Below are 23,733 nucleotides of genomic sequence, written 5' to 3'. Positions count from 1 at the left end.
GACAGGGGAGGGTGGCAGGGGAGCGTCCCAGTACCTCCAACAGGGGATCAGGGGAAATGTGGGGAGAAAGAGCAGAAACGCTGGGGTGGGGATGAGGCTGAGCTCAGACTGTGCTGGGGACAGCCCTGGGGCTGGGGACAGAGCCAGAGCCACGGGCAGGTCACTGGGGACAGGGTCACTGTGCTGGGGACAGCCCTGGGGCTGGGGACAGAGCCAGAGCCACGGGCAGGTCACTGGGGACAGGGTCACTGTGTGGGGACAGGGTCACTGTGCTGGGGACAGGGTCACTGTGAGGGGACAGGGTCACTGTGAGGGGACAGGGTCACTGTGCTGGGGACAGGGTCACTGTGAGGGGACAGGGTCACTGTGTGGGGACAGGGTCACTGTGCTGAGGACAGGGTCACTGTGATGGGGACAGTCACTGTGTGGGGACAGGGTCACTGTGTGGGGACAGTCACTGTGTGGGGACAGGGTCACTGTGTGGGGACAGTCACTGTGTGGGGACAGGGTCACTGTGTGGGGACAGGGTCACTCTGTGGGGACAGTCACTGTGAGGGGACAGGGTCACTGTGTGGGGACAGGGTCACTCTGTGGGGACAGTCACTGTGAGGGGACAGGGTCACTGTGTGGGGACAGGGTCACTGTGATGGGGACAGTCACTGTGTGGGGACAGTCACTGTGTGGGGACAGGGTCACTGTGATGGGGACAGGGTCACTGTGCTGGGGACAGGGTCACTGTGTGGGGACAGTCACTGTGTTGGGGACAGGGTCACTGTGTGGGGACAGGGTCACTGTGTGGGGACAGTCACTGTGATGGGGACAGTCACTGTGTGGGGACAGTCACTGTGCTGGGGACAGGGTCACTGTGAGGGGACAGTCACTGTGTGGGGACAGGGTCACTGTGTGGGGACAGGGTCACTCTGTGGGGACAGTCACTGTGATGGGGACAGTCACTGTGTGGGGACAGTCACTGTGATGGGGACAGGGTCACTGTGTGGGGACAGGGTCACTGTGAGGGGACAGTCACTGTGTTGGGGACAGGGTCACTGTGTGGGGACAGGGTCACTGTGTGGGGACAGGGTCACTGTGATGGGGACAGGGTCACTGTGTGGGGACAGTCACTGTGCTGGGGACAGGGTCACTGTGAGGGGACAGTCACTGTGTTGGGGACAGGGTCACTGTGTGGGGACAGTCACTGTGTGGGGACAGGGTCACTGTGTGGGGACAGGGTCACTCTGTGGGGACAGTCACTGTGATGGGGACAGTCACTGTGTGGGGACAGTCACTGTGATGGGGACAGTCACTGTGTGGGGACAGTCACTGTGTGGGGACAGGGTCACTGTGAGGGGACAGTCACTGTGTGGGGACAGGGTCACTGTGATGGGGACAGGGTCACTGTGTGGGGACAGGGTCACTGTGTTGGGGACAGTCACTGTGAGGGGACAGGGTCACTGTGTGGGGACAGGGTCACTGTGTGGGGACAGGGTCACTGTGAGGGGACAGTCACTGTGATGGGGACAGGGTCACTGTGTGGGGACAGGGTCACTGTGTGGGGACAGGGTCACTGTGAGGGGACAGTCACTGTGTGGGGACAGTCACTGTGTGGGGACAGTCACTGTGTGGGGACAGGGTCACTGTGAGGGGACAGGGTCACTGTGTGGGGACAGTCACTGTGATGGGGACAGGGTCACTGTGTGGGGACAGTCACTGCTCATCCCGAGGGTGCTCTGGGGACACCCTTGACCCTCCCTGCTCTCTCTGCCCCTGCCCAGCTCCTGCCCCTCTCCTGTGGCTCCCCCTTTCCCTTTCCCTTTCCCTTTCCCTTTCCCTTTCCCTTTCCCTTTCCCTTTCCCTTTCCCTTTTCCCTTTTCCCTTTCCCTTTTCCCTTTTCCCTTTTCCCTTTTCCCTTTCCCTTTCCCTTTCCCTTTCCCTTTCCCTTTCCCTTTCCCTTTCCCTTTCCCTTTTCCCTTTCCCTTTCCCTTTCCCTTTTCCCTTTTCCCTTTTCCCTTTTCCCTTTTCCCTTTTCCCTTTTCCCTTTCCCTTTTCCCTTTTCCCTTTTCCCTTTCCCTTTTTCCTCTCCCTCTCCCTCTCCCTCTCCCGTTTTCCCAGCTGCTGTCCCCGGGCTGATCTCCCTCGTTCCCAGGATCCCGGGATCCCTGAGGCTGGAAAATCCCTCCAGGACTGTGGGGTCCCAGCTGTGCCTGATCCCCCCCTTGTCCCTGCCCAGGGCCCCGAGGGGATCAAAGGTGGCACTCGGTGACCTCGGGGGGCTCTCCCAGCCTCGGTGGCTCTGGGACCCTGTGAGATCCCAAGGGATGTGCTGCTGTGATCCCAAGGGATGTGCTGCTGTGATCCCAAGGGATGTGCTGCTGTGATCCCAAAGGATGTGCTGCTGCCCTGGGATCCACTGTGATCCCAAGGGATGTGCTGCTTCCCTGGGACCCAGCCCTCAGGCCAGCTGCTGCCACAGCCCTGGTTCTGAAATGACTCCCAAAGACTCCCAAAGACTCCCAAAGACTCCCAATGACTCCCAGTGACTCCCAGTGACTCCCAGTGACTCCCAGTGACTCCCAATGACTCCCAGTGACTCCCAGTGACTCCCAATGACTCCCAGTGACTCCCAATGACTCCCAATGACTCCCAATGACTCCCAATGACTCCCAGTGACTCCCAGTGACTCCCAGTGACTCCAAATGACTCCCAATGACTCCCAATGACTCCCAGTGACCCGGTAATTCCTGTCCTGGTCTCATGCCAGGGGTGTCTGTCCTCTGTGGCCTCTGCTTCTCCTGAAATCCCACAGGAAAGCAGCAGGGCAGCACCAGGGACCCCTCTGGGCTCCATCCTGGCAGCTCTTCCCAAAGCTCTTCCCTTCCCAGAGCTTCTCCCTTCCCAAAGCTTCTCCCTTCCCAAAGCTTCTCCCTTCCCAGAGCTTCTCCCTTCCCAAAGCTTCTCCCTTCCCAAAGCTTCTCCCTTCCCAAAGCTCTTCCCTTCCCAAAGCTCCTCCCAAAGCTGCTCCCTTCCCAAAGCTCTTCCCTTCCCAAAGCTCTTCCCAAAGCTCTTCCCTTCCCAAAGCTTCTCCCTTCCCAAAGCTCTTCCCTTCCCAAAGCTTCTCCCTTCCCAAAGCTCTTCCCTTCCCAAAGCTCTTCCCTTCCCGGGAGCCAGAGCAGCACCGTGAGTCCTGTGAGGATCTCCCAAGGTGTGAGCCAGCAGAAGAGACATTTCCAGGGATTTCTTGGTGGAAATGACAGGATTTAAATTAAATTGTCTCTCTGGCTTGGCTTTCCTGGTAGATTTGCAGAACAGGAATGGATTTAAGGCACCAAAAGCACCATTTAAATATCTGTAATTTATTGAGCTGCTGTGGAGCAGCAGAGCCCAGTCTGGGGCTGAGCTTTGGGGCAGAGCCAGGGAAGGTCCCAGTGCCTGTTCCAGGTGTGTGTGTTCCTGTTCCAGCCCCAGGGAAGGTCCCAGTGCCTGTTCCAGGTGTGTGTGCTCCTGTTCCAGCCCCAGGGAAGGTCCCAGTGCCTGTTCCAGGTGTGTGTGCTCCTGTTCCAGCCCCAGGGAAGGTCCCAGTGCCTGTTCCAGGTGTGTGTGTTCCTGTTCCAGCCCCAGGGAAGGTCCCAGTGCCTGTTCCAGGTGTGTGTGTTCCTGTTCCAGCCCCAGGGAAGGTCCCAGTGCCTGTTCCAGGTGTGTGTGTTCCTGTTCCAGCCCAGGCTGAGCAGCAGAGCCAGGAGAGTCCCAGGGCCCTGGGCAGGCTCTGTGACCCCGATTCTCTCCTCCCTCTCCCCCCAGGGCACCGTGGGTTCCCTGCTCTCCCTTGGATCCCTCTGCTGGATCCCTGGCTTTGTGTTCAGTGGCTGCTGAGATATGGAAATTATCCCTCAAAACCAGGCTTTAATGCAGAATTCAGCTCCAGCAGTGGGGAGGAGGTGGGGACTTCTCCTGGGAACCATCTCAGGCTCCGGAGCCAGGCTGGCAGAGCTGGGGGTGCTCACCTGGAGAAGGATCCAGGGAGAGCTCAGAGCCCCTTGCAGGGCCCAAAGGGGCTCCAGGAGAGCTGGAGAGGGACTGGGGACAAGAGCTGTAGGGACAGGAGCCAGGGAATGGCTGCCAGTGCCAGAGGGCAGGGCTGGATGGGATTTGGGGCAGGAATTGTTCCCTGGCAGGGTGGGCAGGCCCTGGCACAGGGTGCCCAGAGCAGCTGGGGCTGCCCCTGGATCCCTGGCAGTGCCCAAGGCCAGGCTGGACCCTGGGACAGTGGGAGGTGTCCCTGGGTGGGACAGGGGAAGGGGCTGGTTCTGAAGATCCTCCTGGCCCATTCCATCATTCCCGGTATTTTGGGGGCAGCTCTGGAGGGGTCTGGTACCCCCGGGCACGGAGAAGCAGAAATGGGGAAGGGGCTCCGGGCTGGGACAGCCTCACTCCCGTTGATTGAGCGGGCTCTGCCTTCCCTCCCGAGCCCAGGAATGCTGCTAATTGCTCATTTCTGATGGGCTTTTAATGAGCCCTCGCAGGGAGCTGGGAAAAGCCTGGAATCTGCCGTGCCACAGCTACAAACACACCTCAAATGAGCTTTTCAGGCGTGGTGGGGAATGTTCAAACCCCTCATTCCACAGGCTGCTCCTTGCCCGGGGGGCTCCACGTGGATAATTCCCTTTTTTAATCTGGTTTTTTTCCAAGCTGTGTCCCCGACGTGTCCCTGCACATCAGCAGAGTGTGTGTGTGAGAAGGGGGATTCTGTTTGCCTCCAATTAAATGTCCTGTTGTGCAGGATTGAGTGCAGGGGATGGAGGGAGGGAGGGAGGGATGGAATTCCAGGCAGGAATGGCACATGGAATGGTGCCCCAGTGCCCCCTGCCCAGCTGTGATCCCACCTGCTCAGGGTTTCCCTCTGCCCTGGCTGTGTCCCTTTGGGGAAGGGAAGGGTTGTGCAGTGTCTGGGCTAAGAAAAGAACATTTTGCTGCATTTTCCTGGGGTTTTGTTCCGTTCCCTGGGATCCTGCTGCAGAGAGCTGTCACCAGGATAACACAGAAACACAGTCATTTATTACTGATCTGCTTCTGGTTCCGGATTAGTTCTCACAAATATTTCCTGCAGTCAATCTCTGTTCGTAGGAATACTCCAAAGTGCAGCAGTTTTATTTTTATGAGTCCTCAAACCAAACCAAAGCATCCATCCAACGGAGTCCCCTTCCCTGGAGGTGGCACTCGGTGTCCTGGGCTGGGACAAGGTGGGGATGGGGACAGGTGGGATCCGTGGGCTGGGGGCTTTTCCAGCCTTCCTGCTTGTGGATTCTGGGATTGTGAGAGCAGGGAATGCTGTGGGAGTCTCCAGTGCCCAGCTGTGCCCAGGAGTCTCTTCCCTAAAGATGCTGCTGGGAGTTCTGGGAGGCTGCACTCACCGAATATTTATATTTATTATTATTATGAATATTTATATTTATTTATATATGGAATCCCAGAATCCCTGAGGCTGGAAAAGCTCTCCAGGATCATTGAGCCCACCTTGTCCCCAGCCCAGGGCACTGAGTGCCTCCTGCAGCCCTTCCCCAGACCCCAAACCCCCCTGGGAGCTGCGCCGGGGCTGTCCCCACTGTCCCCTCCCTGGGTTTGTCCCTGGGACCCCCTGGCCCTGGGGCTCTGTTCTGTGTCCCTGGTGCTGCTTTTGCTTGTGTTGTGTAGTTTGTGTTGTTTGTGTTGTTTTTGTCACTCAGTTTGTGTAGTTTGTGTTGTATAGGTTGTGGTTTGTATTGTTTGTGTTGTGTAGTTTGTGTTGTTTGTGTTGTTTGTGTAGTTTGTATTGTGTTGTTTGTATAGTTTGTGTAGTTTTTGTTGCTCAGTTGTTTGTGTAGTTTATGTTCTGTAGTTTGTGTTGTTTATGTGGCTCAGTTTGTATGGTTTGTGTAGTTTGTGTAATTTATGTTGTGTAGTTTATGTGGCTCAGTTTGTGTACTTTGTATAGTTTGTGTAGTTTTTGTTGCTCAGTTGTTTGTGTAGTTTGTATTGCATAGTTTGTATGGTGTAGTTGATGTGGCTCAGTTTGTACAGTTTGTGTAGATTGTGCAGTCTATGTGGCTCAGTTTGTGTAGTTTATGTTGCTCAGTTTGTATGGTTTGTGTAGTTTGTGTAATTTATGTAATTTATCTGGCTCAGTTTGTACAGTTTGTGCAGTTTCTGTGGCTCAGTTTGTACAGTTTGTGCAGTTTGTGCAGTTTCTGTGGCTCAGTTTGTACAGTTTGTACAGTTTGTGCAGTTTCTGTGGCTCAGTTTGTACAGTTTGTACAGTTTCTGTGGCTCAGTTTGTACAGTTTGTACAGTTTGTGCAGTTTTTGTGGCTCAGTTTGTACAGTTTCTGTGACTCAGTTTGTACAGTTTGTACAGTTTGTACAGTTTCTGTGGCTCAGTTTGTACAGTTTGTACAGTTTGTGCAGTTTCTGTGGCTCAGTTTGTACAGTTTGTACAGTTTGTGCAGTTTCTGTGGCTCAGTTTGTGCAGTCTGTACAGTTTCTGTGGCTCAGTTTGTACAGTTTCTGTGGCTCAGTTTGTACAGTTTGTACAGTCACTGTGGCTCAGGTGTCTGTGTTTGCTCTCCCTGCCCCAGGTGCCAGCACAGCAGCCCCGAGCCCTCCCGAGAGGAGCACGCCCTGATTGCCACCCTCGTCAGCCGCCTGCGCAGCGGGGCACGGTCAGTGCCCATCTCCCCAGGGCTGTCCTCACACAGCCCTGCTCAATCCCTCACCTTCCTTCCTTCCTTCTCTCTCCGTGCTGGAATCTCATCTTCCACCTCTAGGGAACGATTTCCCCCGGAATTTCTTTCCCAGCCCTGTCCTGTAACCGGTCCCTGCTCTTCTCTTTCCTTCCCCAGCCCAAGGGCAGCCCCAGGCTGGCCCTGCCCTGATCTGTGCAGCCCCTGTGGCTCTGCCCTTCCCCAGAGCACCATCCACACTGTGAACAATCCCTTCCTTCTGCCTGGGCTCCTTCTGCACACTGTGAACAATCCCTTCCTCCTGCCTGGGCTCTCTCCTTCTGCACACTGTGAACAATCCCTTCCTTCTGCCTGGGCTCTCTCCTTCTGCACACTGTGAGCAATCCCTTCCTTCTGCCTGGGCTCCTTCTGCACACTGTGAACAATCCCTTCCTTCTGCCTGGGCTCCTTCTGCACACTGTGAACAATCCCTTCCTTCTGCCTGGGCTCATTTCTGCACACTGTGAACAATCCCTTCCTTCTGCCTGGGCTCATTTCTGCACACTGTGAACAATCCCTTCCTTCTGCCTGGGCTCATTCCTGCACACTGTGAACAATCCCTTCCTTCTGCCTGGGCTCATTTCTGCACACTGTGAACAATCCCTTCCTTCTGCCTGGGCTCATTCCTGCACACTGTGAACAATCCCTTCCTCCTGCCTGGGCTCATTTCTGCACACTGTGAACAATCCCTTCCTTCTGCCTGGGCTCATTTCTGCACACTGTGAACAATCCCTTCCTCCTGCCTGTCCTTGTTCCTTCTGCACACTGTGAACAATCCCTTCCTTCTGCCTGGGCTCATTTCTGCACACTGTGAACAATCCCTTCCTCCTGCCTGGCCTTGTTCCTTCTGCACATTTATGGTTTGGGGCTGTGTCTGTGCAGGGGAGGTTCCCCTGGAGCAGCTCTCCTGTCCCATGGACACAGCCGTGCTCCGGCTGTTGCCCCCTGGCCGTGCCTCCACCCTCCAGACAGGATTTGGGGAGCCCTGTCCCAGCAGAGATCCGGGCTGGCTGCTCCGAGGAGGAAGGGCAGGTCCTGGGGCGCTGAATCGCTCTCCCCTGCAGCCCCTCTGAGCCCAAAACATCTTCAGCAAGACCCTGAACCCCCAGGAATGGCACACTCGCCTTCATTACTGCAATCTCTGCACATACACAGCGGATACACAGCAGATACACAGCGGATACACAGAGGATACACAGCGGATACACAGAGGATACACAGTGGATACACAGAGGATACACAGTGGATACACAGAGGATACACAGCGGATACACAGAGGATACACAGTGGATACACAGAGGATACACAGAGGATACTCTGCAGATACACAGTGGATACACAGAGGATACACAGTGGATACACAGCGGATACACCGTGGATACACAGCGGATACACCACAGATACACAGCGGATACACAGTGGATACACAGCGGATACTCTGCAGATACACAGCGGATACACAGAGGATACTCTGCAGATACACAGCAGATACACAGAGGATACTCTGCAGATACACAGCAGATACACCGCAGATACTCTGCAGATACACAGCAGATACACCACAGATACACAGCGGATACACAGCACATACACAGTGGATACACAGCGGATACACAGCGGATACACAGCGGATACACAGTGGATACACAGAGGATACACAGCACATACACAGCGGATACAGAGGATACACAGCAGATACACAGCGGATACTCTGCAGATACACAGCGGATACACAGAGGATACACAGCGGATACAGAGGATACACAGCAGATACACAGCGGATACACAGCACATACACAGCACATACACAGCACATACTCAGCAGACACTCAGCAGATACTCAGCAGATACTCAGCAGTTACTCAGCAGATACTCAGCAGTTACTCAGCAGATACTCAGCAGATACTCAGCAGATACTCAGCAGTTACACAGCAGATACTCAGCAGATACTCAGCAGATACTCAGCAGTTACACAGCAGATACTCAGCAGATACTCAGCAGATACTCAGCAGATACTCAGCAGATACTCAGCAGTTACTCAGCAGATACTCAGCAGTTACTCAGCAGATACTCAGCAGATACTCAGCAGATACTCAGCAGTTACACAGCAGACACTCAGCAGATACTCAGCAGATACTCAGCAGATACTCAGCAGTTTCTCCTGGGAGCGTGGGGCAGGGTGAGCTGCTCTGGCTGTCCCAGGATCCCGCAGTGCCTGCCTTGGGAAAGGCCCCGGGGCCGTGGTGTCCATCCTGTGACTGATCCTCCGGGTGACTGTCACCTGGAGCTCCGGGTGACCCCTCCGGGTGTTCCTGGGACACGGCAGAGCTCAGAGCTGACACCAGAGAAGCTTCCAGAAGCTTCAGGCCTTTCCTTTAACGAAGTCTCTTGGTGCTGTTGCTGGAGCAAGAGCGGTTCCTGGCACTTCCAGAGGGAGGGAATCCTTCAGTCCTCCTGTCACCAGGCACGGCAGTGTCCCCCAAGGGGAGAGGCTGGGGACATCTGTGGGGACATCTGTGGGGACATCCTCTGTCACTTCTCGGGGTCTTCACAATCTCCAAAATCTCACACAGAGCGTCTGTGTGGGCTGGGGGATCCCTGATGGTGCTGATGGCCTCTGTCCCTGGAACAGTCTGTCCTGTCCTGTCCTGTCCTGTCCTGTCCCTTCCTGTCCCTGGAACAGTCTGTCCTGTCCTGTCCTGTCCTGTCCTGTCCTGTCCTGTCCCTGGAACAGTCTGTCCTGTCCTGTCCCGTCCTGTCCTGTCCTGTCCCGTCCTGTCCTGTCCTGTCCCTGGAACAGTCTGTCTTGTCCTGTCCTGTCCTGTCCTGTCCTGTCCCTGGAACAGTCTGTCCTGTCCTGTCCCTGGAACAGTCTGTCCTGTCCTGTCCCTGGAACAGTCTGTCCTGTCCTGTCCTGTCCTGTCCTGTCCTGTCCTGTCCTGTCCTGTCTTCTCAGAGAATCCCACAGGGGTTTGGGTTGGGAGGGACCCCAGAGCCCCTCCAGTGTCACCCCTGCCATGGCAGGGACACCTCCCACTGTCCCAGTGCCCAGCCTGGCCTGGGGCACTGCCAGGGATCCAGGGGCAGCCCCAGCTGCTCTGGGCACCCTGTGCCAGGGCCTGCCCACCCTGCCAGGGAACAATTCCTGCCCCAAATCCCATCCAGCCCTGCCCTCTGGCCCTGGGAGCTGTTCCAGGATCCGGCGGTGTCTCCTCTCTGCTGCCCCAGCCGGGGTCTCTGCCGGGCTTTCAGGGCAGGATGTGCTTCCAGCAGAGCCCCCAGCCAGGGCCAGATGGGGCTGGGTGTCCCCTGTCCCCTCAGTGTCACTGTCACCGAGCCAGCAGGCCCAGCTGTGGCTCCAGTGTCCCCTTCAGTGTCACTGTCACCCAGCCAGCAGGCCCAGCTGTGGCTCCAGTGTCCCCTCAGTGTCACTGTCACCCAGCCAGCAGGCCCAGCTGTGGCTCCAGTGTCCCCTCAGTGTCACTGTCACCCAGCCAGCAGGCCCAGCTGTGGCTCCAGTGTCCCCTCAGTGTCACTGTCACCCAGCCAGCAGGCCCAGCTGTGGCTCCAGTGTCCCCTCAGTGTCACTGTCACCCAGCCAGCAGGCCCAGCTGTGGCTCCAGTGTCCCCTCAGTGTCACTGTCACTGAGCCAGCAGGCCCAGCTGTGGCTCCAGTGTCCCCTCAGTGTCACTGTCACCCAGCCAGCAGGCCCAGCTGTGGCTCCAGTGTCCCCTCAGTGTCACTGTCACCGAGCCAGCAGGCCCAGCTGTGGCTCCAGTGTCCCCCTCAGTGTCACTGTCACCCAGCCAGCAGGCCCAGCTGTGGCTCCAGTGTCCCCTCAGTGTCACTGTCACCCAGCCAGCAGGCCCAGCTGTGGCTCCAGTGTCCCCTCAGTGTCACTGTCACTGAGCCAGCAGGCCCAGCTGTGGCTCCAGTGTCCCCTCAGTGTCACTGTCACCCAGCCAGCAGGCCCAGCTGTGGCTCCAGTGTCCCCTCAGTGTCACTGTCACCCAGCCAGCAGGCCCGGCTGTGGCTCCAGTGTCCCCTCAGTGTCACTGTCACTGAGCCAGCAGGCCCAGCTGTGGCTCCAGTGTCCCCTCAATGTCACTGTCACCCAGCCAGCAGGCCCAGCTGTGGCTCCAGTGTCCCCTCAGTGTCACTGTCACCCAGCCAGCAGGCCCAGCTGTGGAGCCCTGCCCTGCTCAGAGCTCCCCCCAGGGCTGTCCTGGAGCCCCTGGGGCGCTGGGAGGTGTCCAAGGGCTCTGATGTCCCTTCCCACCCGAAGCATTCCACAATTCCCGGTTCCCTGAGCTCCCAGGGTGGCTGGGAGGGCCCAGGCACCGAGTGTGGAAGGAGCAGAACATTGTCACATCACCTGGAACTGTGTTTTGAATTCTGTGTCAGCCCTCTCCAAACCTCTGCTGCTGTGGAACCCTCTGGATTCCCTCCAGAGAATCTCCTGACCCTCCTCCCATCCGAGCTCTGGCTTTGTTCTTCCCCTTTCCTCCCTCTCCTTTCCTCACACCTGGGGGTGCTCACCTGGAGAAGGGTCCAGGGAGAGCTCAGAGCCCCTTGCAGGGCCCAAAGGGGCTCCAGGAGAGTGGAGAGAAGGATTTTGGACAAGGGCTGGAGGGCCAGGAGCCAGGGAATGGCTCCCAGTGGCAGAGGGCAGGGCTGGATGGGATTTGGGGCAGGAATTGTTCCCTGGCAGGGTGGGCAGGCCCTGGCACAGGGTGCCCAGAGCAGCTGGGGCTGCCCCTGGATCCCTGGCAGTGCCCAAGGCCAGGCTGGGCACTGGGGATGGAGCAGCCTGGCCAGGAGATGAACTTGAGCTCGTTCCTTGTCAGCTGCCAGCTCCTCCTAAAAGCAAACCCCAAAGGATTGTTGTTCCCTAAGCTGCAGGTTGTTTCCAGGAAAGGCAGCGATTGCCAACAGGTATTCTGTAATCCCCTGTGCTGAGGAGAGCTGGCAGGAGTGGGAGATGTTGTGGAGAGCATGGGAAGGGTGGGAGGCTTGGGGAGAGCAGAGGCAGCTGCTGCAGACCCCACAGCAGAGCAGCAGAGCAGCACCAGTGGGGCTGGGGGAGGTTTAACCACAAAACTGCAGCATAAATCAGTGTGAGGGGTCTGCAGCTCCCCAAACCCGCTCTGGTTCCTGCTCTCCCCTGAGTCCTCTCTCCTTTCTGTAACTTCCCTCTCTCAGCCTCCTTTGGGCTCAATTCCCTGTGGATATCACTTTTGTCTCTCTCTCAACCTCTTTTGGGCTGAACTCTCTGTGGATATCACTTTTGTCTCTCTCTCAGCCTCCTTTGGGCTGAATTCCCTGTGGATATCACTTTTGTCTCTCTCTTTCTGCCTCCTTTGGGCTCAATTCCCTGTGGATATCACTTTTCCCCCTCTCTCAGCCTCCTTTGGGCTCAATTCCCTGTGGATATCACTTTTTCCCCTCTCTCAGCCTCCTTTGGGCTCAATTCCCTGTGGATATCACTTTTCCCCCTCTCTCAGCCTCCTTTGGGCTGAATTCCCTGTGGATATCACTTTTGTCTCTCTCTCAGCCTCCTTTGGGCTGAATTCCCTGTGGATATCACTTTTCCCCCTCTCTCAGCCTCCTTTGGGCTGAATTCCCCTGGGATCCTCCCTCGTGGGGAGTCCCACTTATCTCACTCATTATTGGATGAAAACTCCCAGGTTCATTAAAATCTGTTTTCTGGTGTTTATTGAAGGATCCTTACAAAACTTGGCACAAGCCTAAATCACCACAGCCTGGCTCATCCCGTCCTGATGATACAAATCAACCCCAAACCACGTGGTTTAATATAATAATTCTAATATAATATATCATTTTTATATAACAAAATATTTTATATAATAAAATAATAGAAATTATTATTATAATATAATAATTATAATTTATTATATTGTTATAATATTATAATTATTATAATATAATAATTATATTTTATTATATTATTATAATATTACAATTAGTATAATATAATAATTTTATTTTATTATATTGTTATAATATTACAATTATTATAATATAATAATTATATTTTATTATATTGTTATAATATTACAATTATTATAATATAATAATTATATTTTATTATATTATTATAATATTACAACTATTATAATATAATAATTATATTCTATTATATTGTTATAATATTACAAATATTATAATATAATAACGATATTTTATTATATTATTATAATATTACAATTATTATAATATAATAATTATATTTTATTATATTGTTATAATATTACAATTATTATAATATAATAATTATACTTTATTATATTATTATAATATAATAAAATAATTTATATCATAAAATAATATAAATATATAAAATATTTATATAATAACATATTATTATATTTTATATAATAATATAGTTTTATTATATTTTTACATAATAAAAATTATACCAATTTTTACCCCATTAACTACAGGCACGTGTATTGTTATTAGATCTCTACAAATAAGTTTTCTATATTTACTCACATAATTAAAAATGCAACTCTAAACCAATCATTCTTTGTGCTTCTAAAAACTGCAGAAGCATGGAGAAGAAGGGAGAAGAAGGATTAAAAACTACACCTTCTTTCCTCCATCTTTACTCCACGTGTGAAACCCTCTTAAAATCTGTATTTTCACCTCAGTGCCAAAAGAAACAATTTTCTATTTCCTGTTTCATTTCTTACAAACTCTGCCTTGCTCAGGGATGTTTGGAAGCTTTTCTGTCAATATGACATATGATTGATGTATTTTTTAAAGAAGTGAATAGACAGAGAAATGTCCCTGTCCCTGTCCCTGTCCCTGTCCCTGCCCTGGGGCCTGTCCCTGTCCCTGTCCTTGTCCCTGTCCCTGTCCTTGTCCCTGTCCCTGTCCTTGTTCCTGTCCCCTGTCCCTGTCCCTGTCCTTGTCCTTGTCCCTGTCCCTGTCCCTGTCCCTGTCCTTGTCCCTGTCCCTGTCCCTGTCCCTGTCCCTGTCCCAGTCCCAGTCCTGGGGCCTGTCCCTGTCCCTGTCCTTGTTCCTGTCCCCTGTCCCTGTCCCTGTCCTTGTCCTTGTCCCTGTCCCTGTCCCTGTCCCTGTCCTTGTCCCTGTCCCTGTCCCTGTCCCTGTCCCTGTCCCAGTCCCAGTCCTGGGGCCTGTCCCTGTCCCTGTCCCTGTCCTTGTCCCCTGTCCCTGAGGAGGAGGAGGGAGATCTCCAGGGGCAGCAGGAGCTGCCAGTGCCTGCAGGAGGATCCCCTCCCGCCAGGGACATCTGCTGGGGACACAGGGACATCTCCTGGGGACACAGGGACATCTCCTGGGCACTCAGGGACATCTCCTGGGGACACAGGGACATCTCCTTGGGGCTGAGGGACATCTCCTGGGGCTCAGGGACATCTCCTGGGGACACAGGGACATCTCCTTGGGACACAGGGACATCTCCTGGGGACACAGAGACATCTCCTGGGCACTCAGGGACATCTCCTGGGGACACAGGGACATCTCCTGGGGACACAGGGACATCTCCTGGGGCTCAGGGACATCTCCTGGGGCTCAGGGACATCTCCTGGGGACACAGGGACATCTCCTGGGCACTCAGGGACATCTCCTGGGGACACAGGGACGTCTCCTGGGGACACAGGGACATCTCCTGGGGACACAGGGACATCTCCTGGGCACTCAGGGACATCTCCTGGGCACTCAGGGACATCTCCTGGGGACACAGGGACATCTCCTGGGGCTCAGGGACATCTCCTGGGGACACAGGGACATCTCCTGGGGCTGAGGGACATCTCCTGGGGACACAGGGACATCTCCTGGGGACACAGGGACATCTCCCAGGGGTTCAGGGACATCTCCTGGGGCTCAGGGACATCTCCTGGGGCTGAGGGACATCTCCTGGGCACTCAGGGACATCTCCTGGGGACACAGGGACATCTCCTGGGGCTCAGGGACATCTCCTGGGGACACAGGGCTGACTCTGGTTTGTTTTGCAGTGTCCTGGACAGCCCAGGGTGACTCTGGTTTGGTTCTGGACAGCCCAGGGTGACTCTGGTTTGTTTTGCAGTGTCCTGGACAGCCCAGGGTGACTCTGGTTTGTTTTGCAGTGTCCTGGACAGCCCAGGGTGACTCTGGTTTGTTTTGCAGTGTCCTGGACAGCCCAGGGTGACTCTGGTTTGTTTTGCAGTGTCCTGGACAGCCCAGGCCGGCTGGATGAGGAGCACCGGCTCATCGCTCGCTACGCCGCACGCCTGGCTGCCGAGGCTGGCAACGCTGTGAGTGACCCATCCCTGCCAGCCCCGGGGCCTGGGGGGCACCAGGGGGGGTGGGGACCCAGAACCTGCCTGGGGTCACCAATCTGTGTGTGTGCAGCAGCACAGGCTCCCTAAAACCTGCCTGGGGTCACCAATCTGTGTGTGCAGCCCCATGGGCTCCCTAAAACCTGCCTGGGGTCACCAATCTGTGTGTGTGCAGCCCCATGGGCTCCCAAACCTGCCTGGGGTCACCAATCTGTGTGTGTGCAGCCCCATGGGCTCCCTAAAACCTGCCTGGGGTCACCAATCTGTGTGTGCAGCCCCATGGGCTCCCTAAAACCTGCCTGGGGTCACCAATCTGTGTGTGCAGCAGCACAGGCTCCCTAACCTGCCTGGGGTCACCAATCTGTGTGTGTGCAGCCCCATGGGCTCCCTAAAACCTGCCTGGGGTCACCAATCTGTGTGTGCAGCCCCATGGGCTCCCTAAAACCTGCCTGGGGTCACCAATCTGTGTGTGCAGCAGCACAGGCTCCCTAACCTGCCTGGGGTCACCAATCTGTGTGTGTGCAGCACAGGCTCCCTAAAACCTGTCTGGGGTCACCAATCTGTGTGTGCAGCCCCATGGGCTCCCTAAAACCTGCCTGGGGTCACCAATCTGTGTGTGCAGCCCCATGGGCTCCCTAAAACCTGCCTGGGGTCACCAATCTGTGTGTGTGCAGCACAGGCTCCCAAACCTGCCTGGGGTCACCAATCTGTGTGTGTGCAGCCCCATGGGCTCCCAAACCTGCCTGGGGTCACCAATCTGTGTGTGCAGCCCCATGGGCTCCCTAAAACCTGCCTGGGGTCACCAATCTGTGTGTGCAGCCCCATGGGCTCCCTAAAACCTGCCTGGGGTCACCAATCTGTGTGTGCAGCCCCATGGGTTCCCTAAAACCTGCCTGGGGTCACCAATCTGTGTGTGCAGCCCCATGGGCTCCCAAACCTGCCTGGGGTCACCAATCTGTGTGTGTGCAGCCTCATGGGCTCCCTAAAACCTGCCTGGGGTCACCAATCTGTGTGTGTGCAGCACAGGCTCCCTAAAACCTGCCTGGGGTCACCAATCTGTGTGTGTGCAGCCCCATGGGCTCCCTAAAACCTGCCTGGGGTCACCAATCTGTGTGTGTGCAGCCCCATGGGCTCCCTAAAACCTGCCTGGGGTCACCAATCTGTGTGTGCAGCAGCACAGGCTCCCTAACCTGCCTGGGGTCACCAATCTGTGTGTGTGCAGCAGCACAGGCTCCCTAAAACCTGCCTGGGGTCACCAATCTGTGTGTGCAGCCTCATGGGCTCCCTAAAACCTGCCTGGGGTCACCAATCTGTGTGTGTGCAGCCCCATGGGCTCCCTAAAACCTGCCTGGGGTCACCAATCTGTGTGTGTGCAGCAGCACAGGCTCCCAAACCTGCCTGGGGTCACCAATCTGTGTGTGCAGCCCCATGGATTCCCTAAAACCTGCCTGGGGTCACCAATCTGTGTGTGTGCAGCCCCATGGGCTCCCAAACCTGCCTGGGGTCACCAATCTGTGTGTGTGCAGCAGCACAGGCTCCCAAACCTGCCTGGGGTCACCAATCTGTGTGTGTGCAGCCCCATGGGCTCCCTAAAACCTGCCTGGGGTCACCAATCTGTGTGTGCAGCCCCATGGGCTCCCAAACCTGCCTGGGGTCACCAATCTGTGTGTGTGCAGCAGCACAGGCTCCCTAAAACCTGCCTGGGGTCACCAATCTGTGTGTGTGCAGCCTCATGGGCTCCCTAAAACCTGTCTGGGGTCACCAATCTGTGTGTGCAGCCCCATGGGCTCCCTAAAACCTGCCTGGGATCACCAATCTGTGTGTGTGCAGCCCCATGGGCTCCCTAAAACCTGCCTGGGGTCACCAATCTGTGTGTGTGCAGCACAGGCTCCCTAAAACCTGCCTGGGGTCACCAATCTGTGTGTGTGCAGCCCCATGGGCTCCCAAACCTGCCTGGGGTCACCAATCTGTGTGTGTGCAGCCCCATGGGCTCCCTAAAACCTGCCTGGGGTCACCAATCTGTGTGTGTGCAGCCCCATGGGCCCCCAAACCTGCCTGGGATCCCCCATTTGTGCCCCTGCAGCCCCCACAGGCTCCCAGACCACCCTCAATCCCCATTTGTGCCCCTGCAGCGTGCTGGCAGTCAGCTCAGGGTGGGAATCAGCTCAGCCCTGCTCAGGCTGCAGGAGATAAATGTGAGCACAACAAACCGTGGCAGAGTGCTGGGGGTGGCTTTGTTCCAGAGGGAAAGGTGGCTTTGAGTCTGCAGCTCCTTACAGCAGGAAATAAAGGAAAGCCCACACGTTTCCAGCTGCTAAAAGCCCTGACAGAACTGCAGGAGCTCAGGGAGAGGCTCTGGGACCCCACAGAACATTTGCAGGCGAGCTGGACGGTGGCTCCCTGTCTTTATCCCTAGGGAAGGAGAGCAGGGATCATTCCCCAGTTTCCCTGGGCAGCTCTGTGTGTCAAACCCTGATGAGATGCTGCTGCTGGAACATTTCCAAGTGCCAGTTCCCCGTGCCCAGGGCTGCAGCTCCAGAGCTGCTCTGTGCTCCAGCAGGGCTGAGCCATCGAGGGGACACAGCACCAACTTGGGTTTAGGTGGAAAAGGAGGAAATTTCCATGCAATCCTGTAAAATCCGAGTGCTGAGTCACTGTCACGCTGGAAGGTGCTGGGAGAGCTCTTAGTCATGGCTTGACTTGTGCAGGTGGAGAACTTGGGGAGCTGCAGGTTCCAGAGGCTGGAATCAGCCCAGCCTGGTGTGGCCAGGGCTGGAGCAGCTCTGGGGCTCCAGGGAGCAGCAGCTGGGCTTTGCTGAGGCTCCCCAAGGCCCTGGGGGCAATTCCTGCTCCTTCCCTGAGCCCCATCCAGGGCAGGGGCTGGAGCAGTGCCGGGGGCTGCTGTGGGGCACACAGGGGAACAAGGGGGGGTTTCTGTTGTGGCCAGAGCTCAGCCATGGGAGTCTGGAGTTCCTGACTGGCTCCAGCACCTACCCAGAAGTGCCAGCAGCTGGAACAGGAGGATTTCTCCCGTTCTGGAGGGATCTCAGCTCTGAGGGCTTTGGTTCCTGGCAGCTCCTCGTTATTCCCTGCCAAGGACAGCTCTCCTGCCTGGGCCAGGCCGGGCTCTGGGCCAGGGTGACACCCATGGGGACAGGGGTGTCTGTGGGCTGTGAAATGACTGTTCTCACCACGATAATGGTCAGATGCTGTTCTCCGAGGTTTGGCCAGAGAACTGGGATCTCCCTCCTTGGAGGTGTTCAGAGCTCCACAAGACCAGTTCCTGAGCGTTTTCTGTGCCTTGGCCCTGCTCTGCATGGACTGGAAACGTCCCAGCTGCGATTTTCTGTCAATCTGGGCATTGATGGAAGTGGGGAATGGGAAAAAACATCATAAAGACTTATGGAATATTTGTCCAAGGAGGAGCAGTGTGTGCTGAGAGGGGTTGGTGTGAGCAGAATGATTTCCTGAACGTGTTCTGGCTGCTGGGAGTGCAGAGAATCCCTGAAACACTGCCCAGCTCCAGCAGCCTGGGGCAAAGCTGTGTCCTCCTGGGTGGGATAAGAGCCTGGAGCTGTTCCTGCAGGGCTCTGCTGGAGGAGATGTCCCCTCCCCGCAGGAGTGACACCCCTGGCACCCGGCTGTGTCCCCTGAAGGAGCTCTGGCTGCTCTGCCCGTGTCCCCTGGAGCCAGAACCTCCCCAGGGAGGAGTGGGAGCTGCTGGGGCAGTGCTGGTTCTGCTGGGGCAGTGCTGGTTCTGCTGGGGCAGTGCTGGTTCTGGGGCAGTGCTGGTGGTTCTGGGGCAGTGCTGGTTCTGCTGGGGCAGTGCTGGTTCTGCTGGGGCAGTGCTGGTTCTGGGGCAGTGCTGGTTCTGCTGGGGCAGTGCTGGTTCTGCTGGGGCAGTGCTGGTTCTGGGGCAGTGCTGGTGGTTCTGGGGCAGTGCTGGTTCTGCTGGGGCAGTGCTGGTTCTGCTGGGGCAGTGCTGGTTCTGGGGCAGTGCTGGTTCTGCTGGGGCAGTGCTGGTTCTGCTGGGGCAGTGCTGGTTCTGCTGGGGCAGTGCTGGTTCTGGGGCAGAGCTGGTTCTGCTGGGGCAGTGCTGGTTCTGGGGCAGTGCTGGTTCTGCTGGGGCAGTGCTGGTTCTGTTGGGGCAGTGCTGGTTCTGCTGGGGCAGTGCTGGTTCTGCAGGGGCAGTGCTGGTTCTGGGGCAGTGCTGGTTCTGCTGTGGCAGTGCTGGTTCTGCTGGGGCAGTGCTGGTTCTGTTGGGGCAGTGCTGGTTCTGCTGGGGCAGTGCTGGTTCTGCTGGGGCAGTGCTGGTTCTGCTGGGGCAGTGCTGGTTCTGGGGCAGTGCTGGTTCTGCTGGGGCAGTGCTGGTTCTGCTGGGGCAGTGCTGGTTCTGGGGCAGTGCTGGTTCTGCAGGGGCAGTGCTGGTTCTGGAGCAGTGCTGGTTCTGCTGGGGCAGTGCTGGTTCTGCTGGGACAGTGCTGGTTCTGCTGGGGCAGTGCTGGTTCTGCTGGGGCAGTGCTGGTTCTGGGGCAGAGCTGGTTCTGCTGGGGCAGTGCTGGTTCTGCTGGGGCAGTGCTGGTTCTGGGGCAGTGCTGGTTCTGCAGGGGCAGTGCTGGTTCTGCTGGGGCAGTGCTGGTTCTGGGGCAGTGCTGGTTCTGGGGCAGTGCTGGTTCTGGAGCAGTGCTGGTTCTGGGGCAGTGCTGGTTCTGCAGGGGCAGTGCTGGTTCTGCTGGGGCAGTGCTGGTTCTGCTGGGGCAGTGCTGGCTCTGGGGCAGTGCTGGTTCTGCTGGGGCAGTGCTGGTTCTGGGGCAGTGCTGGTTCAGCTGGGGCAGTGCTGGTTCTGCTGGGGCAGTGCTGGTTCTGCTGGGGCAGTGCTGGTTCTGTTGGGGCAGTGCTGGTTCTGTTGGGGCAGTGCTGGTTCTGGGGCAGTGCTGGTTCAGCTGGGGCAGTGCTGGTTCTGGGGCAGTGCTGGTGGTTCTGGGGCAGTGCTGGTTCTGGGGCAGTGCTGGTTCTGCTGGGGCAGTGCTGGTTCTGCTGGGGCAGTGCTGGTTCTGTTGGGGCAGTGCTGGTTCTGCTGGGGCAGTGCTGGTTCTGCTGGGGCAGTGCTGGCTCTGGGGCAGTGCTGGTTCTGCTGGGGCAGTGCTGGTTCTGTTGGGGCAGTGCTGGTTCTGGGGCAGTGCTGGTTCTGGGGCAGTGCTGGTTCAGCTGGGGCAGTGCTGGTTCTGTTGGGGCAGTGCTGGTTCTGGGGCAGTGCTGGTTCTGCTGGGGCAGTGCTGGTTCTGGGGCAGAGCTGGTTCTGTTGGGGCAGTGCTGGTTCTGTTGGGGCAGTGCTGGTTCTGGGGCAGTGCTGGTTCTGGGGCAGTGCTGGTTCTGGGGCAGTGCTGGTTCTGCTGGAGCAGTGCTGGTTCTGCTGGGACAGTGCTGGTTCTGCTGGGGCAGTGCTGGTTCTGCAGGGGCAGTGCTGGTTCTGGGGCAGTGCTGGTTCTGGGGCAGTGCTGGTTCTGGGGCAGTGCTGGTTCTGTTGGGGCAGTGCTGGTTCTGCTGGGGCAGTGCTGGTTCTGCTGGGGCAGTGCTGGTTCTGGGGCAGTGCTGGTTCTGCTGGGGCAGTGCTGGCTCTGGGGCAGTGCTGGTTCTGGGGCAGTGCTGGTTCTGTTGGGGCAGTGCTGGTTCTGGGGCAGTGCTGGTTCTGGGGCAGTGCTGGTTCTGCTGGGGCAGTGCTGGTTCTGTTGGGGCAGTGCTGGTTCTGCTGGGGCAGTGCTGGTTCTGTTGGGGCAGTGCTGGTTCTGCTGGGGCAGTGCTGGTTCTGCTGGGGCAGTGCTGGTTCTGCTGGGGCAGTGCTGGTTCTGGGGCAGTGCTGGTTCTGCTGGGGCAGTGCTGGTTCTGTTGGGGCAGTGCTGGCTCTGCTGAGGCAGTGCTGGTTCTGCTGGGGCAGTGCTGGTTCTGGGGCAGTGCTGGTTCTGCTGGGGCAGTGCTGGTTCTGGGGCAGTGCTGGTTCTGGGGCAGTGCTGGTTCTGGGGCAGTGCTGGTTCTGCTGGGGCAGTGCTGGTTCTGCTGGGGCAGTGCTGGTTCTGTTGGGGCAGTGCTGGCTCTGCTGAGGCAGTGCTGGTTCTGTTGGGGCAGTGCTGGTTCTGGGGCAGTGCTGGTTCTGCTGGAGCAGTGCTGGTTCTGGGGCAGTGCTGGTTCTGCTGGGGCAGTGCTGGTTCTGTTGGGGCAGTGCTGGTTCTGCTGGGGCAGTGCTGGTTCTGGGGCAGTGCTGGTTCTGGGGCAGTGCTGGTTCTGGGGCAGTGCTGGTTCTGCTGGGGCAGTGCTGGTTCTGGGGCAGTGCTGGTTCTGGGGCAGTGCTGGTTCTGCTGGGGCAGTGCTGGTTCTGCTGGGGCAGTGCTGGTTCTGCTGGGGCAGTGCTGGTTCTGAGGCAGTGCTGGTTCTGCTGGGGCAGTGCTGGTTCTGTTGGGGCAGTGCTGGTTCTGTTGGGGCAGTGCTGGTTCTGCTGGGGCAGTGCTGGTTCTGGGGCAGTGCTGGTTCTGTTGGGGCAGTGCTGGTTCTGCTGGGGCACGGATACACCCAGCAAACCCCCAGAGAACAATCCAAACTTAGATTAAATCACAGCTTCATCTGTTTGTCTCCCTCTGCTGCTCTGCTCGGCCTGAGCTGAGGAACAATCTCCTGTTGCCATCAGGTGCTGTGTCCTGACACAAGCAGGGCAGAGCTGCAGGATTCCCCCTGGCACACCCACAGAAGGCTTCTGTGTGCTTCAGGACAAGATTTCCAGGAGAAAGGAACCCCTGTCAGCACTCTGGTTTGTTTTGCAGTGTCCAGGACAGCCCAGGGCTGACTCTGGTTTGTTTTGCAAACATTTCTGCCTCCTGCATCCCTCTGCCACCAGCTCCAGCTTTGCTCCCACAGCCTCAGGCTTTCTCCTCGGAAAGCCCAGCCCCATCCTGAGCCAGATGTTCCTGGTGCTCCCCACAGCTCTGGGGGAGCGAGGCAGCCCCAGGGACCCCCAGGGCTGTCCCGAGCTGTGCAGAAGTGCAGGAGCAGCTGCTGGACGGGGGCTCTGATGATGAAGACAGGTGATGGAGGGGAGGTTTGTGGAGGAGCCACAGCAGCCAGGTGTGACCCCACGCTGCTCTGGGCTGCTCCTCCCTCAGCACCGGGCACTGCTCACATCCCTTCGGCATCTCCCCAGTGCTGCCCACACCTAAAGAAGGGCTGGGACATTCCCTCCCTTCGGGTTCTGGGCGTGATTTGATAGAACACTTTAAAACAAAGACTGAGTAATGCAGGTCTCCCGTTAGATCCACCTGCACTCTGCTCCTTGGCTCCCTCCTCTCCTGCAGGAGGTCTCTGAGCCCTTGCTGTCCCTTGTTTCCTCTGCCTGCAGCCCCCAGGAGCTGTGGCACAGGTGACAGGGACACAGCTCCTCCTGGCATCTGGGATGTGCTGCCAGGACCCCCAGGCTTGGCCAGAGCCCCCCAGAGCAGGGCTGGGAGGGGCAGAGTGGCTCAGACTCATCCCTGGATGCTCTGTGGGAGCTCTGCTCCTGCTCTGGGGATCCTGGAATCCCCAGTCTGTGATCCTTGGTGTGCAGAGGAGCAAGGCTCACCCTTGAAGAGCTTCAGTGAGGGGCAGAAGGGGCAGGAGCCAGTGTGGGGGTGTTTGGTGAACCCCAGAGCCTCAACAACCCCCCCTGCACACCTCTCCTTGCTTTGCTCAATGCACATTCATGAAGGTCATACATATTCAAACATTCCTTGGAGCTCTTTTACTCCTTCTGGGAATCCTGGAGCTTGCTTTGACCCCTGACTGCTCATGCAGGAGTGCAGATTTGATTTTGGGGAGCTGTGTGTGCCATTTCCCCACAACCACCAGGGAATTACCAGGGAATGCAGTCCTTTGTGCCCCTTTTCTCTGCACGTCACCTGTGTCCCTCAATATTGTCACCCAGTCATCCAGACAGCTTCAGCTCTTTCCACAAACTGATAGAGTTCTTCTCATAATTGTCAGAATTCTCAGAATTTCTGTTTGTAGTCACAAACACAAAAACATCCTGCAAAAGTTACCATTATTAACTCTATTTCAATATTTTGTGTAAGCCTGAACTCTGATATACTGACCACTCTCTGTCAAGAGCACTTAAACGTGATTACAAATTGTACAAATTCAAAGTTGTGACGAATAATCATTTGCAAAGGTTAATACATCGTAGTGAAGGCCAGTTCATGGAATTATTGATAATAATTGGAGGTTCAGGTGTGGATCACCCAGGCCCGTCCTGGGGAATCCACTGCAGTGCTGGCAGCTCCCACTGCTCCTGTGGGGTGTTCAGGACGCCTTAAATTTAAGATTAAATTTAGATTTAAATCCATTCTATGATTTTCCTGCTGGGAGAGAGCTGGGCCTTGCAGAGGTTGGGTTGTTTGGGGTTTTTAGTGATTGTGGCTGGTGCTCCCAGCTGGAGCTGGAGGAGATGCTGGGGCAGGGATGGAGCAGGGGGTGAATCCCTGGAGCTGCAGGGCAGGCAGGGAGCTGAACCCACAGGGAATCCCAGCCTGGCACGAGGGTCCTGGCACGGGAATCCCAGCCTGGCACGAGGGTCCTGGCATGGGAATCCCAGCCTGGCACGAGGGTCCTGGCATGGGAATCCCAGCCTGGCACGAGGGTCCTGGCACGGGAAT

At 56.4% G+C, this 23,733-nt stretch overlaps 1 protein-coding gene across 24 annotated transcripts in view; it reads left to right on the top strand.

The window, feature by feature from the left end:
• DTNB (dystrobrevin beta) overlaps positions 1 to 23,733 on the top strand; it is a 150,454-nt gene that overhangs the window by 54,831 nt on the left and 71,890 nt on the right. For 18 of the 24 annotated variants that reach the window (XR_015282618.1, XR_015282615.1, XR_015282614.1 and 15 more), the window contains 2 exons: positions 6,605 to 6,688; positions 14,944 to 15,031. Coding sequence is in view for 19 of the 24 variants with exons in the window: in XM_086875320.1 (XP_086731446.1) it covers positions 6,605 to 6,688; positions 14,944 to 15,031 (172 nt within the window). In the remaining 5 variants the exon portion in view is untranslated. The remainder of the gene's footprint in view (positions 1 to 6,604; positions 6,689 to 14,943; positions 15,032 to 23,733) is intronic. The other 6 variants (XM_086875325.1, XM_086875324.1, XM_086875323.1 and 3 more) reach the window with 1 other exon arrangement.

The sequence above is a fragment of the Cyanistes caeruleus genome, chromosome 2 (assembly GCF_971803275.1).
Source record: "Cyanistes caeruleus chromosome 2, bCyaCae1.hap1.1, whole genome shotgun sequence".
Taxonomy (NCBI): Eukaryota; Metazoa; Chordata; class Aves; order Passeriformes; family Paridae; genus Cyanistes; species Cyanistes caeruleus.
The sequence above is the reverse complement of the archived record's forward strand: the minus strand, read 5'-3'. Positions and strand labels throughout refer to the sequence as shown.